Source organism: Thamnophis elegans, chromosome 15 (genome assembly GCF_009769535.1).
Source record: "Thamnophis elegans isolate rThaEle1 chromosome 15, rThaEle1.pri, whole genome shotgun sequence".
In the NCBI taxonomy this organism is placed as follows: domain Eukaryota; kingdom Metazoa; phylum Chordata; class Lepidosauria; order Squamata; family Colubridae; genus Thamnophis; species Thamnophis elegans.
In genome coordinates this window covers 7,959,401-7,978,209 of record NC_045555.1, presented here as the reverse complement: position 1 = coordinate 7,978,209, position 18,809 = coordinate 7,959,401, and the positions used below count along the sequence as shown (strand labels likewise).

Sequence of the window (18,809 nt, the reverse complement as noted above, 5' to 3'; positions counted from 1 at the left end):
AAATAGGGCCAAGTGCCTATTTCGGGGTCAAAATAAATAAGACACTCTTATTTTGGGGGAAACACGATAAGTAGTTTGATTTTTTTTTTTAACTGAAACTGCTCTTGGATAGACTTGCCTCCCTTTGCACATCGTAATAGAGATTTTACCCCCAAGGAAATTGAGGCTCGTTCCTCTTCTCATCATAGGGAAGGGGGTGGGGCTACATGACAGTAAAACCCTTCTTTTGACCAACAGAAATAGTTCAGCTTTTAGAAGGCTGGGCCTTCTTTTTCATTTCTATGCCTCCCAGCCAAAATGCAGGTGCTACCTACAGTAGATACGGGCAAGGACTGCTTCAAGAGAGCGGGGGGGGGGGTAGTAGGTGATTGTCGCGGCCATGCCATCAGGCGCGGGAGTCTTTTGGATTTCTTGTTATATTAATAATGGATATAAAAAGATACCAACAGAAGCTTCAAGCTAAAGAACCACTGTGTCAGGGTTCCAAAAACACCACCTCCAACGTAAGAAAACTCTGAGGCGTGTGTTTCCTCAAAGTTCTATTTTATTAGAGATGACATGTTGCCACATCTGGGAAAACCCGAATCTGGAAGCTTCCAGCTTTTCCCACCCAGTTGAAAGTTCAAAACCCTGTCCCAACACCCACAAATCTTATCACATGGTCCAATCCTCCATTGCCACGAAGACAGCTCCCTCCCATCCACATCCGTCTTAAGTACATGGACAAAAGTGACCGTGACTTTCTGAGAAAGAATGTTGTTATGGCTACACCTCACCTAACTCCATGCAATCCCACCCCCCCAATTTTCCCACAGTAGAAAGTGTGGCAGGCCTGAGATCCAAAAAGGAAAAGATGGCTTCCAGGTCTGACACGCTGTGGATACCAAAGATGACCATGCCTTCTTTTGATTTGCCCCTTGTGGTGTAGACACCAGCCTCAAGGATGGGCTTTTCCATGAATTCAAGAAGTATGGGAAGGTGACCTCTGTCCAGATTCACGGGGCTTCCGAAGAGCGATACGGACTGGTGTTCTTCCGGCAGCAGGAGGACCAGGAGAAGGCCCTGAACGCCTCCAAAGGGAAGCTGTTTTTCGGCATGCAGATTGAAGTGACGGCTTGGATAGGGCCAGGTGAGCCCCCTCAGAAGGCCTCCTCGACTCCTGGGGAACTACCTACCCACAGCTTTCTCTGGCCCCAAAGATGCTTGGCTGTAGTAGATCAGAACGTCTTGGGTGGAATGGAGTAGATTCGAGGCCATTTCAAAGCCAGCTTAGGAACTGTCTAAACCCGTGATGGGTAACCTATGGCACATGTGCCAGAAGTGGCGCGCAGAACCCTCTCTATGGGCAGGTGCACCATGGCCAGCTGCTCTTCTGGTTTCTGGCACTGCCAGCTGGTCTTTGCAGGCGCCAGAGCACCGGAAAACAGCCCCAAAACAGGCCACTTTGGGGGCTGTTTTTCAGGCTGTGTTTGGCTCAAAATCACCCCCAAAATGGCCTGAAGACACCCTGAAAATGGCCTGGAAAATGCCTCAAAATGGGTTGTTTTTCAGGCCACTTTTTGTGCTATGTATGGCTGGAAAAATGGCCCAAAAACGCTCAAAAAAAGTTTTGGGAGCCGTTTTCTGGCCATTTTTGGTTCAAAAACGGCCTGAAAACCGGCCATAAAAAAAGGCATGCACATGCCGCTAGCTGGTCTTTGGGTTTTGGGTGCTCCGGCGCATGCATGCACGCACGGTACGTTTTGGGCACAGTGCCAAAAAGTTTCGCCATCACTGGTCTAAATGTGCGCCACAACCCAGAAGAGGAATGACACCGCACGTGCCAGGCAACATGGCTCTGCATGCCGCTTTGGACACGCGTGCCGTAGGTTCACCATCACGGCCCTATTACTTGTCCCCCTTTCATTTTATTTAGCACCGTGCAGCCTTAGCTGGTTTTATTTGTGTGTTGGCCTTCTATAATTAGAAAATCAAAAATGGTGGCCAAGTCATTTCTGAAATGGTTCTCTCGGCTATTTTTCCAGGTTAGTTTGCTGGATTTTATTTTATTTTTGGCTACGAATTTTATTTTACATTTTCATTGTCTCTCAGGGATTTCCAGGCCACTCTTATCTTCTGACATCCCCCTAGTGCAAAAACCTTTGGAGTGGGAGGGGGTGGTGTCACTGAGCCAAATAACCGCTAGAAGATTCGTAGAAGCAAAAATGTCTCGGAAGATGCTATTTTTTGTTTCTTTTTTGCCCTCAGAAACCGAAAGCGAGAACGAATTCCGGCCACTGGATGAAAGGATCGACGAGTTTCACCCTAAAGCAACTAGAACTCTCTTCATTGGCAACCTTGAGAAAACCACCACATATCATGAGCTTTGTACCGTTTTCCAGCGTTTTGGAGGAATAGTGGTATGTACAAGCAGTTTAGCTCTCTTTCTGTGTCAGAACCTAACCTGGGGCTAGACTTTATTGACCTTTAATACAGAAATTGTCAGGGACGCGGTGGTTCAGTGGCTAAGACACTGAGCTTCTGGATTAGAAAGGTCGGCAGTTCAGAGGTTCGAATCCTTTGCGCCATGTAACGGAGTGAACTCCCGTGACTTGTCCCAGCTTCTGCCAACCTAGCAGTTTGAAAGCACGTAAAACATGAAAGTAGAAAAAATAGGGGCCACCTTTGGTGGGAAGGTAACAGCGTTCCGTGTGCCTTCAAGCGTTGAGTTATGCCGGCCACATGACCACGGAGACATCTTCGGATGGCACTGGCTCTTCGGCTTTGAAACGGAGATGAGCACCGCCCCCTAGAGTCAGGAACGACTAGCACATATGTGCGAGGAGAACCTTTACCTTAATACAGAAATCATAACATTCCAACCCTGAAAGAGGGCACATGTCTTAGCCATGTACAGATAATGACTTGATGTGCTGCCATCCCTCTCTCTCCTACTCCCAGGCCCAGACAGGTGCCAGGTGACCCCAGGCAGCACTTCTTGCCAGAAGCAATGGTGACAGTGGCTTTGCCGGAAAGAATGCTTTTCTCGTGCCCTGCCTCCTGCCCCCATCCTCCATGGGGAAGCAGCAGAGGGCGAGCTCAGCAGAGGCCCACCTGGATTTGCCCAGGGAGGAGGATATATATGAAAAGGAAAAATGGCATCAGCATAATGGCTTTTCTTCCATCCTTCTGTGTGTAGCCTGGGAGAAACATTTGAAGGGAAGAGGAGTTGTAGCGAGGGGAAAGTGACAACCGAATCTTGGCAGATGTTGTGATGATACAACATTGTAAAAACTCTGTGAACTTTTACAGAAAAATTTAACCCTCGCCCAGTTGAGCAAAGCTTTGCTTACTCACCTGTGCTGAAACTAAATTTTCTAGGAAATTCATCGCCCTTCTTCTCTAATTGATCAAAGGCAACATTTATTCTGCTGTGAGCAGCTGATGGCTCAGATCTTCCCTCTCTTGCTGGCACCATGCTCCTTTTGCAGTGTGCGTTGTCTTGAAAGTCAAGGGTCTACCTGTGTTACTTTCTATAAGGATAAGAGCTCAAACTGTGCCCTGCTGGATCGGATCTCTGGCTAGTTTAGCCCAGCGGTCTTTCTCACAGTGGCCCACTGGCTGCGCAGAGAAACTCAGCAGATGGCCTTCAGAGGGCATCGCACAGTTCTTGGGGCCAAGATCCCTGTGTCTTCCCTGACTTAATCCAGCCTTTCTTTGAAGCCAGCCAAGCTGGTAGCCAGCATGTTTCGTGGGATGAATTCCAGTGTTGTGCAAATAAATAAATAAATACAATTGTCTTGCTTGAATCTTTCAGGATTAAATTTCATTAGATAACTTCTAATATTTGGGGAAGAGGAAAATGTTTTCTCTTTATGCCTTTTCTTTACACACAGCGTAATTTCGTTCACCTCAGTCATGTGCTCTTCTCATTCAACCCTGTTGGTTTCAGCTAATCAGGTTTCCTAGTTTGAAGGCAAAATAGTTGGGTTCTCTCCTGTACTGGATGCTGGTAGTTGTTCCATTAGATTTTTTTTAAATAAAACGTTTTATTATTTATCAATTACAAAAATAAACATTCCATTTTTCCTTATGCAGTGTGTCACCTCGGTATAAACATCTCTGTGCAACGTCGTTCCTCATTTACCACATCTTTCACATTCATGTTAACATTATTTCCCTAAGTTTAGTATTATAATATATTACGCATTTATACCTCATAAAACACTCCATTTTTCTTCTTAATATCTTCTATAATGATATCATATTAACTTTAAACATCATTATTCTCATCATATACATACTAACAGTTCTCATCTTCTTTATATCTCTATCTTAATATATTGTCTACTTATTTTTTAGCCTTCTTCATTTCCAGACTCCTTTTTTATTCTCCAACCATTGGTAAAATACTTCCCAAAGTATTTCAGGTAGAATTCCTAGCAGAAATATTTCTGGCTTCAACTCAATACGTTGTTATATCATCTCTTCCAGCCATGTCTTAATTTTTGTCCAATATTTCTTTGCCTCTACACATGTCCATCTCATATGATAGTAAGATTCAGGTATTTGGTGGCACTTCCAACATTTAAACATCTTTGCCAAAAATCCATTAGATTTTGTGAGCTCGCTCTCCCCCTCCCTCCCCCCCTCTCTGTGTCCACATATAATGTATAGAAATGCTTCAGGCGTAGAAAAGAAAGGGAGTGTTCATTGATAAGGCAGCCCAGCCAGGTATGCGTCAGTTGCTGTGGGGGTGTCTGTTCCTCTTGAGGGAGTATCCTGCCTGAGCCAGCTGCCCCCATGATGCTGCCGGTCTAGGTCAGGGGTCGGCAATCCGTGGCTCTGGAGCCGCATGTGGCTCTTTCATCCCTCTGCTGTGGCTCCCTGTTGCTGGTCAGCACCACAATTTTGAGAGGAGCTTCCAGTTAATGGTGGAGAAAGCATGGTGCACCAGGAGGAGACTCTATGGCAAGGGACAGATTTTCCATTTGGCTCCACAATTGATAGGGCTTTCGATTAAGACAGGTAGAGGGAAAAGGACACCACGCTAGGAGGAGACTGGACTTCTGGTTGGCCCCAGAATTGAATGGAATGGGGGGGGGGATTCCAGTTAGGACCTTTGTGGCTCTTTGAGTGTTTAAGGTTGCCAACCCCTCCCTTAATGCTTTCCTTCCCTACCAGGATATCGACATTAAGAAAGTGAACGGGATTCCTCAGTATGCCTTCCTGCAGTTCTCCGATATTGCCAGTGTCTGCAAAGCCATCAAAAAGATGGATGGAGAATATCTTGGAAACAATCGCCTCAAGGTACGTGGAGGCCCCTCTAGGGCACGGCTCTGGGGTGGTATCCTGGGATTTATTGACCCTGCCTCTTACTTACTTACCCTGCTGGTCAGGTCAGATTATTTGACTCCGATAGTTAGATTATTAACGAAACTGTCGATTGTTTAAGCTAGAGCTCTTCTGGAGAGTGTTGTCACCTTTGTTTATTGTTCATTCTCCAGTAGTGGCTCCATCCATGCATACTGTCTAATTGTTTGTAATATTAACCATTATCCTGTTTTCCTGAAAATTTGACCTGCCTGGATAATAAGCCCAATCAGGCTTTTGAGCCCATGTGCTAAAATTAGCCCTCCCCCCAAAATAAGCCCTCCTGAAAATGTTGCAACACAGCAGCAGCCATGAGGTGACCACGTTCGCCGCCTCCTGGGCCTCAAAAATAATAAGGCCTCCTTGAAAATAAGGCCAAGCATTTTGGGTTTTTGGGGGGGGGGGGATTGTCAAAAGAAAAGGCCCTGTCTTATTTTTGGGGAAACACAGGATATGAGTTTTGTTAGTTGTATTATATACCTCTGTTACTGTTACCACTGGTGTAGATGCTGCAGTATGCAGATAGAATGAATCAGTGAGCCCAACTCTTCCTGGTTCCGTTTTCTCTACTCTCGATGGCATTTCTGGGCCACCTTGCCTCCAAGCCATCTTTTCTTTCGGACTTCAGGCCTGCCATACTTTCTACTATCTATTTTCTATTGTGGGAAAATGGGGGTTGGGTGATATGTAGCCATAATAACATTCTTCTTAGAAAGCCAAGGTCATCTTTGTCTCTGCACCTGACTGGAACTGGATGGGTGGAAGCTGCCAGCGTGGCAACGGAAGATTGGACCATATGATGGACTTGTGGGTGTGGGGGCAGGATGTTGAACTTTCAAACTGGATGGGGAAACTTGGAAGCTTTCAGATTCAGGTTTTCCCAGATGTGCCAACATGGCTCTTTTAATAAATTGGAACTTTGAGGAATCCTTTGCCTTGGATTCTGATTTAATTTTGGATGCTGTTTGGAACCCTGACTAGCCGATGGCAAGGCGCATTTCCCATCTTCCCCCTTAATTGCTTTGTTTCACGGTACCACGCACCCTAATCCTAATCGACTTGTCAGGGAGTGAGCTTGCCCAAATGGCATCAAAGACAGTACGGTCGGACTTCTTGATGCTCGCCTTGGAAGCATGATTATTTCCATAGTGGTTTTGTTGAAATTAGTTTAATGGTGTGTTACTTGTCTGACTGGCTCTTTTCCATTTGCGTGTCCAGCTGGGCTTTGGGAAGAGCATGCCTACCAACTGCGTGTGGCTGGACGGACTAGCGACAAGCCTCACGGATCAGTATTTGACGCGACATTTTTGCCGCTACGGCCCAGTGGTAAAGGTAGGTGGGCCATTCTTCCGTTGCATGAGTTTGCCTCTCTTTATCTCTTTCTCTTTTTTCTCCCTCTCTTTCTCTCCCCCCCTCCTCTTTCATTCTTCCTCCCCCTCCCTCCCTCCCTTCCTCTCGGGCACAAGGGACCTGTTCCCAAGGAGAGAGTTTTTCCCATGGTCTGGAGGGGTGTGTGGTTTTGTGTGCTGCCCTCATCCCATGGATGGGACTCCACTTCTTTCCATGGACCAGTTTCAGGCGGTCCATGGACTAGGGTTGGGGACCCCTATCTCAAAGTGTTTTGTCATCTGGTCTGTTTGGGCATTGAGTACCACCCCTGTTGTGGCCCACCAGCAGTCAGCAGAGCTGGCAGCAGATTCGGACAGTGAGGAAGCTGGGGAGGAATATGGGCCAGTCCTGGAGTCTGGGGAAGGCTCTGATGAGGACTCTATGTCGAAGGCAGAGAGGGGGTCAGAGCTATATGCCGGTTATCAGCTGCCTTCAGAGTCAGACATCAGTGAGGCAGAGGAACAGCAGGAGCCTATTCCCATTGTGCGCATGCACAGAGTTGCCAGATGAAGGCAACAGCTAAAGAACGGGTCGACTTGGGAGTAAGGCCAGAGAATGAATGGCCCCTCCCAGGGGAAATAAAAGGAGCAAAAGGGGAATGGAGTTTGCAGGACACAATTAATTTGCTTAATTGGTTTGTGACTCTCCCAGACTCGTTGCCAAGTTCTGCAGGTATCAGCCTGTCAGCTCTTCCCAAGAGCATGAAGCAAACTCCTGGTCTGACAAAAAACCCTTTTATTAATTTGCTATGAATTCTTCTCATTCACATCCAGCAAAGTCTTTCAAGGGAGGATTTACAGTCACAGACCTTATCTGGCTTGGAGAGCTGCCAGGCTGATATCATCTTGGAGAGTCACAAACCAATGGAGCGAACAAATTGTCTCCTGCAAACTCCACTCCCCTTTTGCTCCTCTTTTATTCCCTCTGGGAGGGGCCATTCATCATCCACCTGTGTTCTTACTCCCAAGTCAACCCCTGTTCTTTAGCTATTGCCTTTGTCTGGCAACTCTGTGCATGCGCTCACTGGGAACTGGCTCCAACTCTCCATCTGCCTCACTGATGTCTGACTCTGAAGGCTCATAACTTGCATATAACTCTGGCCCCCTCTCTGCCTCCCAACACAGAGCCCTCATTAGAGCCTTCCCCAGATTCCAGGACTGGTCCATGTTCCTCCCCAACCTCCTCACTGTCCAGATCTGCAGCCAGCTCCACTCGCCAGACACAATTCTTTTGACTTCAGCTACTATGACGATTCCTCCCCTTTCTTCCCTCTTATTTCATTTTTCATTTTATTTTTACAGGTGGTGTTTGATCGCTTAAAAGGCATGGCTCTGGTTCTCTACAATGAGATAGAATATGCACAGGCGGCTGTCAAAGAGACCAAGGGGAGGAAAATCAGCGGGAATAAAATTAAGGTCTGCAAAATTAGCTTCAAAATTTGATCCATTTAAAAAAATATATGTAAGGGAATTTCTGTGTGGCACAGAATATTTTCTCCTAGCCATCCCACATAAAATAATCCCAACTAAAGTGATCATTATTTACAACAGTCATACAGCTGACTTCTAATCTGCTATTGCTTTGCTCAGGTTTCCTTTCCTTTCCCTTCCCTCGTCCCTTCTCTCCCTTGTCCCTCTTTTCCTTTCCTTTCCTTCTCCTTTCCCTCGTCCCTTCTCTCCCCTGTCCCTTCCTCCTTTCCTTCCCTTTTCCCCTTCCCTATATGGACTGTGTTTATGGGACAACCTTCTTAAAGGAAGATTAATCATGCACCTTGTTATTTGCCTCAATTCTGGAATTGGTGGTCGAAGGGCTGTGTATTTCCATATGCTGCCTTTTTCTCTGCCTCCAGATTAATGGAAACCAAGGAGGTCCTTGTAGCGTCTCATCTCCATTCAGGAGCTGAACCTGCCAGTGAAGCAGGGATGGTCCTGTGAGCCCCCTAGTACCTAGCAGCTCCAGCAGTTTGAACCTCCCCTGCAGCTTTCTTAGATGACAATAGTAGGAAAGCTAGGAAGTGTCGTTGGGATGATTGTCTTCAGTGTTTGTCTTCAGCCTTTTAGCAGTTGGCCCCTGAGAGCTGACCCTTGGTTTTCTATGAATCAGAGGGTTCCTGGGCTTCTTTGGTTTTGGCACATGGAGATCACTTTCAGAAGTTGCACTGGGAGACATAGAGAGCTTGATAGCCAAACAAACACCTGCTGAGAATATTCTGGCTTCCATTAACTGACAAGCTTCTATGAAAGTTAGCATCTTCCCCAGAGCAGCAGATGTTTTATTTTTCTGCTGAGATTAGTTTGGGGTGGGGCCTGTCCCCCTGAATTTGGCTTTCCCCATTATTTTCATGGTTGCATTTGGGGGAGTAAACCTGTGCGGGAATATTTTCACATTTCATGTCTGGCAATTAGCCTAAATGGAGGAGAACGGCCTGCCTGAGTAATTCTTATCTTTCAGGTGGATTTTGCGAACCGCGAGAGCCAGCTGTCATTCTATCAGTCTATGGAGAAAACGGGTCAGGACATTCGAGAATTCTACGAAATGCTTACAGAAAGAAGGTAGGTCTTTCTCTCGGCACACATTGCCTTTCTCCACATTTTGGAATTGGAAAGCAATTCTCGACTGAATAGGGGTGTATTTTTCTTCTCTGCAGTAAAGTGTCTGCTTTGCAGAATTTTTAATTTGTGTCCCGTAGCATTCTGGTTGTTGAAGTGGAAACGAATACCTAAAATAAAATATTGGTCAGTTCAGAAGAATATCTATTGACTTTAAATCCAGTCTTTTCTTTCTATTTATATATACCCATGATGGCAAACATATGGCACGTGTGCCCAAAGTGGCATGTGGAGCCATGTCACCTAGCATATGTGGTGTCGCCCGTTCCTATTCCAGGTTTCTGGTGCGCATGCGCGCACAATGATCACTTCATCTATGTGCATGCGGCAGTGCCGGTAACTGGAAGAGCTGGACTTCCGTTTTCCGGCAGGACCATGTGTGCTGGCCAGCTGATCGTTGCGCGCCCCAGATACAGGGAGAGTAGCTGACCAACACGCATGCACGCGCTGGAATCCAGAAGTTCATTTTCTGGTGTGTGCATTGTCCCCTGGGCAGCTTCTCTTCCAGGTTGTGGCCCGGATGAGCGCGTGCGTTCCCTTTTCAGCACTCAGTGCCAAAAGATTCGTCATCACTGATATATACCATTAACATCCCACTCCTGCCATATTATATTTAAGTGGGCGGGCGGGGGGGGACGGAGACTGACAATTTTATTCATCAAAGCAGAATAGAGTTGGAAGGAACCTTGGAAGACTTCTAGTCCAACTCCCTGCTCAAGCAGGAGAGAGACACTACACAATTTCAGACAGGTGGCTGTATAGTCTTTTCTTAAAATCCTCCAGTGGTGAAATACTTACAACTTTTGAAGGGAAGTTTGAAAGACAAGGTGAAGGGCAGTCGTCTTCTCCTCTCTCATCCCATATAACCAGGAGGTTAAAATTGCAAGGAAATAAGTTTAGGTTGCTGGTCAGGAGGGAGTGTTTTGACCGGTCAAGCCTTTACACAAAGGAATAGGCTGTGCCCTGTTCAGCAGTGAGGTCTCTACCAGAAAGCGTAAAAAACAACATGGAGATCCCCTCTTTCAGGGATGCTATGATAGATACAGCAGTGCTTAGGGGATTGGACTAGGTGACCTTTTCCCACCCGGCTTCAGTTCAAGAGTGGGATGAGCTCTTCTTTAAAACCCTGCTCCCTTTTAAGCTGCCTTTACTTGAATCTATGTGAACTGTGATCAATTTGCACATGACATCCTGTGAAGTATCAGCTAACCTTTTTCTCCCCTCTGGCTTTGGCAGGGATGAAAGGAGAGGCTCCTATGATTATGCTGCAGATCGTACCTATTACGAGGCCGTCCGGACGCCGGGGACATATCCAGAAGACCCTCGGAGGGATTACCCAGCTCGAGGCAGGGACTTTTACGCCGATTGGGATCCTTACCAGGGAGACTATTATGACCCCCGGTATTACGATGACCCCCGGGAATACCGAGACTACAGGGGAGACACTTACAAGCAAGACATCAGGGAGTACAGCTACCGACAGCGTGAGCGATTTGAGTCTGACCGAGAACATGAAAGGAGGCCCTTGGAAAGGAGCCAAAGCCCCGCTCACTCCCGGCGGCCGCAGAGCCCCAGCGCCTCCCCCTCGCAATCAGAGCGGCTCCAGAGCGACTCCGAGAGGCGGATCTACAGTCGCTCGTCTGAGCACAGTGGAAGCTGCAGCTCCCTTTCTCCACCCCGCTACGACAAACTGGACAAAAGCCGTCTTGAGCGATACGCCAAAAACGAAAAACCCGAAAAAGAACGTGTTTTCGAACAAGAGCGGCCGGAGAAGGACAAGCGCCTGGTGAGGAAAGAGAAGCCGGAGAAGCTTGAAAAAGAGAAAACTGAGAAGCAGAAGCGCAAGGCCAAAGTGCATTCTCCCAGCTCCCCGTCTTCGGAAACCGACCCGGAAAATGAAAGGGAGCCCAGCCCCGAGAAACCAAAAGGCAGCGGCAAGCAGAGCCGGGAAAGAGCCGAGAGGGAGGGGGCTGCCAAGAACCGCCTGGATCTCATGCCATGCGTGGTGCTGACCCGAGTGAGAGAAAAAGAAGGGAAGGTCCTCGACCAGCCTCAGCTGGAGAAATTAAGAGGGAAGCTGGAGAGTGACCCCATCAAACCTCCTTTGCCTGATCAGAAAATGCAGATTTCCCAAGTGGATCAGACCAAGTTGGAACCGCTGAAGCTCGACTCCATCAGAACCAAAGTGCCCAAAGAGAAGGTCCTGGCCAGCCACATTGAGGTGGTGGACAAAGATGGGAAGCTGAAGCCTAAGAAGCACCTGAAGGCAGATCCATCCAGTGAAGTGGCCTATCCGGTGGATCTCGAAAAGCTGGAGGCTCGCAAAAGACGTTTCGCGGAGGCAAACCTAAAATCCGACAAGCAAAAAATGGAAATCAAAAGAAGCAGTCAGGAGGAAGAGGAAGGCCGGGTCGTTTTGAAAAAGCAGATGGATGTGGCTGAAACCGAAAGGAAGCCCCCTAGAAAAGAGGCCATTAAAAGAGAAACAAGGAAAATCAAGCTGGAAAGATTTACTAGCGTGGCGAGTCCCAAAGATGCTACAGAGCCCGCCAGCCTTTTGGTAGGCCTTGCTTCACGGCCCGTTCTAGAACTCCAGGTTAGGCTGGGGGAAGCGGCCGATGAGCCCCTAGAGGCCTTTGAGATCTCACCCCAAAGGGTCAATTCCATAAAACTGCAGCACAAACATGCGCTCCTGATAGATGAGCAAGGAGCAGAAAGGGATGAGATTTGGAAAAACTACTGCGGTCTTCCTGAGGAAGTGTGTGACCGTAAAGGGGCCCAGGAAAAGCCACCTTCCTCAGACGCAGAAGAGAAAATCCCTATTGATATAGATCACACCCAGAGCTACCGAAAACAAATGGAGCTAAGTCGGCGGTTGAAGCAGCAAATGGAAATGGAGTCCGCCAAACACGAGAAGTTCGGCAGCCCCAAAAGGGATCTGGATGACTTTGAGCGGCGCAGTCTGGTGCACGAAGTGGGGAAGCCCCCACAAGACGTGACGGACGACTCCCCCCCAAGTAAGCGGAAGAAATCCTGCGAGGCCTTTGAGTTTGAGATCAGCACCAAGCGGGAGAGAAACTACCGAAGCTCCCGCCAGGTGAGCGAGGATTCCGAGAGAACCGCCATTTCTCCTGCCCTGAGACCTTTCCCGTTCCATGAGGAGGAGGAAGTGCTGGATTCCCCAAGGCTGATCCCTTTCAAAGAAGCTAAAGAATCACCTATAATGGAAGAAAAGGGGCCTCCATATTCAAATGTGCCCATGATGGAAGAGGCCTTGAAATTTAACCCTTACGACTCTAGTAGAAGGGAGCATGTGGTAGAGATTGCTAAAGTAAAAACATCTGCCGTAACCTCTGAGGAGGAATCAACCCGATTGGACTCTCATGTGAAGCAAGAACCTGGGCGGGTGGACATTAGCTTCCCAAGTAGCATTGTCAAGCGTGACAGTATCCGAAAGCGATCCATCCGGGATCTGGAACCAGGGGAGGTGCCCTCCGACTCAGAGGAGGAGGGCGACTCGAAGCCCCACTCTCCTAGGCCCTCTTCTTTCCCAGAGGGCTCCAGGCTGTCTTTTTTATTACGAGACAGGGAAGAGAAACTACGTGACAGAGAGGAGCGGCTGACAACTTCCTTAGAGAGGAATAAATTTTACTCTTTCGCTTTGGACAAGACAATCACCCCAGATACAAAAGCCTTGCTCGAGAGGGCCAAGTCCCTCTCTTCATCAAGAGAGGAAAACTGGTCTTTTCTCGACTGGGATTCCAGATTTGCCAGTTTTAGAAACAACAAGGACAAAGAGAAAGTGGACTCCGCACCGAGGCCGATTCCCTCATGGTATATGAAAAAGAAAAAAATCAGGCCGGACTCAGAAGGGAAGTTAGATGACAAGAAGGAAGATCACAAAGAAGACGAACAGGAAAGGCAGGAGCTCTTTGCTTCTCGTTTTTTGCACAGCTCCATTTTCGAACAGGATTCTAAGCGTCTGCAGCACTTGGAAAAGAAAGATGAAGAGCTCGATTTCCTTTCCGGCCGGTTGTACAGCAGACAAGCGTCTCTGGATGGGACCAACAGCATATCGGATTTCATGCCGGAACCCGTGGTTCTCTTCCACAGTAGGTTCATGGAGCTCACCCGAATGCAGCAAAAGGAGAAGGAAAAAGACCAGAAGCCCAAAGAAGCTGAAAAACAGGAAGACAAGGAAAACAGGCCCAAGACTCCTGAAGCCAAGTCTGAGCATCATGAGCCAGAGTATAAATCGCCCATCCTTGTGGGACCCTCGCCAACTGCCCACATGCCCCCCGAGCCCCTGCCTCTTTTCCCAGAGAAAGCTGGGAGTGAGAAACCCCTCATGGAAGGGATTCCTCCTTTGAGGGAAGAAAAGCCCCTGGAGCCTGGACCTTCAGTGTTCGAAGGGTTCAAGGCCCTTCCGGAAGACCTTCTGCCTGTTAAAGCTGATCCCCCCGAGTACCTCGAAGTCCCTCCCATGGCAGATCACAGCAAAGATGTTGCCCTTTCCGTGGCAACTCCCGTGGAAGACACCAAAGTCCTTGAAAACCATTCCTGTTTGGACACCAAACCACCCACCCCCGGCTCTTCCTTCTCCCAAGCGGCTCTCGGGGCAGAGCCAGAAGCTGAACTGGGCTCGCTGCCACACAAATTGGCATCTAAATCTGAGGTGCTGCTCGAACCTAAAGAAGACCTTTTCCCTCCGTCCGTTATCGTGGAGTCTGGAGTGGGCCAGAAAGCCGAAGCCCTGGCTGAGGTCCTGCCTACCGTTTCCGATACAGAGATGGAAGCCGAGCCTCCTGTGGTTGCGAAAGACAAAAAGTTGTATAAAAACAGACGTTCGAAAACCCCCGTTCAGTCGATAGTGGCCAGCGTGGCAGAGAAGCCGGCCACAAGGAAGAGCGAAAGGATCGATCGAGAGAAGCTGAAACGCTCCGGCTCCCCCCGGGGGGAAACACTGAAGCTCCTGGAACTGAAGGTGGAAACGGAGAAGGGCTCAAGGAATGCGGCTAAGTCTCCAAGTGCTGCAGTGGTGGCAGAGCCAGAAAACCCGGAGCCCAGTTTGCCGGTAGGCCGAACCAGGCGCAGAAATGTGAGGTCTGTTTATGCGACCACAGGGGATCACGACCTGCCATCGTCTATTAAAGAGGCCGTGGAAGTCACCAGGCCAACCAGGAAAAGAATTGAACGAGAACCCCCAGACCCAGCAACTATTCCCACTCCTCCCAGAAGAGGCCGACCTCCCAAGGCACGCCGCAAACCCGAGGAAGAGGTCTCTCCTGTCAAGGTTGAACCAGCATTGTCACAGGAGGCGGAAGAAGCCGAAGGGAAGGAGACAGTAGACATCCCAAAGCCAGTGGAGGGGTGGCGCTCACCCAGATCACAGAAACTGCTCCACAGCCAGACGCTGGTGGCTAAAAAGGGGAAGAACGAGCCTAAGATAGAGGCATCCCCGGAGTCCGAGGAGTCTCTTGATCCCCCTAGTCAAGGGCTGCACATCAGCGAGAACTGTGGCAAGCTCAAGACAGAGAAGGAGACGATCCCACACGAGCCAAAGCGAGACCGGAAGGAAGTGGAGATGTCTAAAAATACCTCCGAAGGCTGCCCTGTTGAAATTGTGGACAGGAAATTTATTCCAGATAAAGCTACCAAGCCCAAAAGGGGACGGTCCAGGAGCATAAAGGCTGTCGATAAAGCATCTCTGATTAAAAGTCTTAAAAACGTCGAGATCCGTCTTAATGTGGACGAAGTGAAAGGGGCGCTGCGGCCCAGCGAGGAGGAAGGGGAGCTCTTGTCCCCCTTCCCAGCCAAAAGTAAAAGCCCCCTGAAAGAAGACAAGCTCTCTCCACAGCTCCCAAAGACCGAGGCCGAAGATGCTCTCCAGGACACCAAGAAAGAAGCCCTCTGCGAATCGGCCCAGCCTCCCGAGGCCGACCAGCTAGCTAAGCAGATTGAACTCGAACAAGCAGTGGAGAACATCGCCAAGCTGACAGAAAGCCCGACAATTGCAGCCTACAAGGAACAGCAGGCGGCTGAGGTGTCTGATGTTCGCCAGGATGAAGAGGGGGATAAGCCCGCCCACCAGGCCAGCGAAACAGAGCTGGCGGCTGCCATAGGGTCCATTATCAATGACATCACTGTTGAGGGAGAAGGCTTTGCAGCTCCACCCACATATCCTTCTGAGTCCGAGGCTGACCTGCCCACCGAACCCTTGGTGTTGCCTTCTGCACGAGAGGACATGGAGCCCGAGACGGACCAGGCAGTCAGCAATATCTTAGAAACAGAAGCTGCTTCAGGGGAGACGCCGGGCCCCGGCTCAGCCGCAGAGACAGAAAGCAAAGAAGCTGAAGTCAGCCTAAGTGAATCCTCCAATTCTGCCCAGGAGGCAGAAACCTCCCAGGAGGCGGAAGGCTCTCGGAAGGAGCGCGGACGCCAGAAGTCTGCACGGCTCAGGCGCAAAAGAAGCACCAGCAAGAAAGTGGACATGGCGGAATTTAGGACGCTTGAGCCTGAAAGAGCCCGGAGCAAATCCCCTGGTGTCCCAGAAGTAACAGGGATCCCTGAAGGGGCCATGTCAGATGACAGCCAGGGAAAAGCCTTCCCTTCGGCAGCCCCCTCCCGCCTAGTAATTCCCCAGGCAAGCGTGGCTGGATCCCCAGAGGCAGCTTCGCAGGACTCCCTTACTGAGAGGGGGCCCAGTCCCTCAGATGGCTTGCTGCCCTCCATTCCTGTGGACGAGGGAGGTCAGGGCAGATTCAGACTGAGGCCGGTGGCCGAAAAACTTCCCGTTCCCCCTCCAGATGGCCCCCCAAGTGCACCTCTGCAAACAGCTCCTACTGCGTCTGCACTGAAGCTTCCCCCCGCGGTCCAGGCTGGCGTGGTCCCTCTGCATCCCAACACCACGAAGGTGACCGAATGGATTGTGAAGCATGAAGAGGCTCGGTCCCGCTCCACCCCACCACCAGCTCTTCCCCCTGACACAAAAGCATCGGACATCGACCCCAACTCCAGCACTTTGCGCAAGATCCTGATGGAGCCCAAGTACGTGCCCGCCACTGGTGTGGCCACCTCCACGCATGTCACCACAGCTATAGTTGAACCCGTAAGCACCTCTCGTGCAGAGGAAGCGCCCCCTCGCCCTTCAGTAGAGGTCTCCAGGCCATGTCTAGAAGAGAAGTCTCCCGTTCCTACTGCGAACAACTTGGAACTGCCGGTTTCAGAGGCCCCCATTTTGGCCGAGAAAGAGAAGGCGGTGGCTGTCCTGGCCCCCAAGGCGACTTCTGTGATCAGCAGGATGCCCCACAGCATTGACCTTGAGGAGACCCCCAGAATCACCCTTGTGAAACAAGTCTCCCAGCCCCAGACATGCCTGGTCACTGCCGTTTCCCCCAAATACAAGCAGAGGCCCAGTCCCAATGACAACAGCCGGTTCCACCCAGGCTCCATGGCCGTGATTGAGGACCGGCCAGTGGAAACGGGCTCTAGCCCAGGCCTTCGTGTCAACACTTCTGAAGGTGTGGTGCTCCTGAGCTATTCGGGACAGAAGACGGAAGGCTCCCAGCGGATCATTGCAAAAATTAGTCAGATTCCCCCAGCTAGTGCAGTGGACATTGAATTTCAGCAGTCTGTGTCCAAATCCCAGATTAAGCAGGAGTCCCTCGTTCCCTCTCAGTCGATGCCAAAGGGCTCCCCCGCACCTGTGGGTTACGGGAGCACCTCCTCCCCAGCCTTGGTCCTGGGAGGCCAGCAGTACAGTCCTTCCCCTGTGCTTCCCTCCGTCAAGCCAGAGCGCAGCAGCAGTAGCTCAGAAAAGTCTGATTCTGTCCAGGCATCTACTGCCCAGTCATGCCCAATTAAAGTGCTTTCCTCCCAGTCCGCCAACACTCCCTCCATCCTGGTGCATAACCAGCTGGTCCTCTCTCAAACCATTGCCTCTTCCACTAAGAAGCTTCCGGATCCCACGTCTCTGAAAGGGGAGAGCAAACCCCATCAGCCCTCCAACCTGAGCCCTGGGGTGGGTCCTCACCATTCTTCCTTGTCTGGCAAGTTGTACCCGGAGGCCAACCACGTGAGCAGCGGGCCAGGAGGTCCTGCCGACAGACCCGTGCCTCACTTGGGGGTGGCCAAGCAGGAGCCGCTCTCCCCCCGCACCAGCGGCCACTCCCCATCTCCCTTCCCGAGAGCTTGTCACCCTGGGGGCCCTGCTTCCCCTGCGTTGTCGGGGAACAACTCCATGATGGGGCTTCAAGGCTCCCCTTGTCCAGGGATCCCCATGCCCCAGTACATCTCCAGCATGCACCCGGAGCAATCAGTGATCATGCCCCCGCATAGCGTGACTCAGACGGTATCCCTGGGCCACCTCTCCCAGGGGGAAGTACGCATGAATACCCCTCCACTGCCAGGGCTTCCCTACAACCTCCGCCCCGAGGCCCTGCACTCGCCCAGGGCCCCTCTGCAGCCACAGCGCTCCAGCACTCCCCAGCCAGCCCCCATCAGGGAGATGGTCATGCCGCCTCTGTCTTCCCAGCATGCCTCCGAAGAAGAGATGCACTACCACCACCCGGCGTGCCGGGGTTCGGCCCCTGTGCAGTCCGATGTGCTAGTCATGCAGCCAGACTACCGTGTGCATCCAGCAGGCATCCGGCTTGACCAGTACAACGTGCCTCGGGACGTGAGAGTCATGATGCACTCGCACATGGCCGGAGTGGGCAGCGAACATCACCCAGAGCCGCGGCAGTCCAGAACGCCAGAAGGGAGATCCGTGAAAACGCCGCCGTCCACCAAGGCAAGCAAAGAGACGCCCAAAGCCTCTGAGGTCAAGATGGCTCACTCACCCCACAGCGAATCCCGGCTCCTCAGCGGCCAGCTCCCAGGACTGCCATTGACACAACCAGTGGTCGTGCCTCATGGGGTGCAGATGATGCATCCCAGCGGGACCACCTTCCATGATTATCGGCCGGTGTACGGTGACATGCGAAGCTACCATCCAGCAGCTCAGCTTGGCCACCCTCCGTTTTCTGGGGGATCACCGATCGGGCTTCCTTCCCGGAGCATGACCCCCTCCCAGGTAAGGGTTTCTGCCTCAGTCCAAGGCCTTCGTGGGTAGGAAGGGTTGCCCTGCTCAACGGCCAAAGCAAGACCCTGCTGTCCCAGGATGGCCACCTATGGGCCCATCTGCTTTCTTTCCGGTCTTTGTCATAGAGGGGCTGCAGCTCACGGTTCAAGCCTAGGACATGCAACTCCCCAAGAGCAGCTAGTGTGAACAGCCCAACAACCAGAGAAGGCGAGTGGATCGGCTTCCTGCTCAGTCCACGTGCACAAGTTGTTCCAAGAATGACCAGGAGTCGCCTAGGGCATTCCTGAGAGGCTGTCCCCAGCTTAGCCTGGGTTGGAGGGAGGAGTGGGCAGAGGACTTCCGTGGGAACTTGGTGGGTGGGCTCGAGCTTCTGGTCA

The 18,809-nt window shown here is 50.7% G+C and overlaps 1 protein-coding gene across 5 annotated transcripts in view; it reads left to right on the top strand.

Moving 5' to 3' along the window:
* SPEN (spen family transcriptional repressor) overlaps window positions 1-18,809 on the top strand; it is a 58,310-nt gene that overhangs the window by 34,370 nt on the left and 5,131 nt on the right. For all 5 annotated transcript variants that reach the window (XM_032231853.1, XM_032231851.1, XM_032231856.1 and 2 more), the window contains 7 exons: window positions 929-1,129; window positions 2,248-2,399; window positions 5,164-5,289; window positions 6,571-6,684; window positions 8,043-8,156; window positions 9,193-9,293; window positions 10,587-18,423. In XM_032231853.1, the coding sequence (XP_032087744.1) occupies window positions 929-1,129; window positions 2,248-2,399; window positions 5,164-5,289; window positions 6,571-6,684; window positions 8,043-8,156; window positions 9,193-9,293; window positions 10,587-18,423 (8,645 nt within the window). The remainder of the gene's footprint in view (window positions 1-928; window positions 1,130-2,247; window positions 2,400-5,163; window positions 5,290-6,570; window positions 6,685-8,042; window positions 8,157-9,192; window positions 9,294-10,586; window positions 18,424-18,809) is intronic.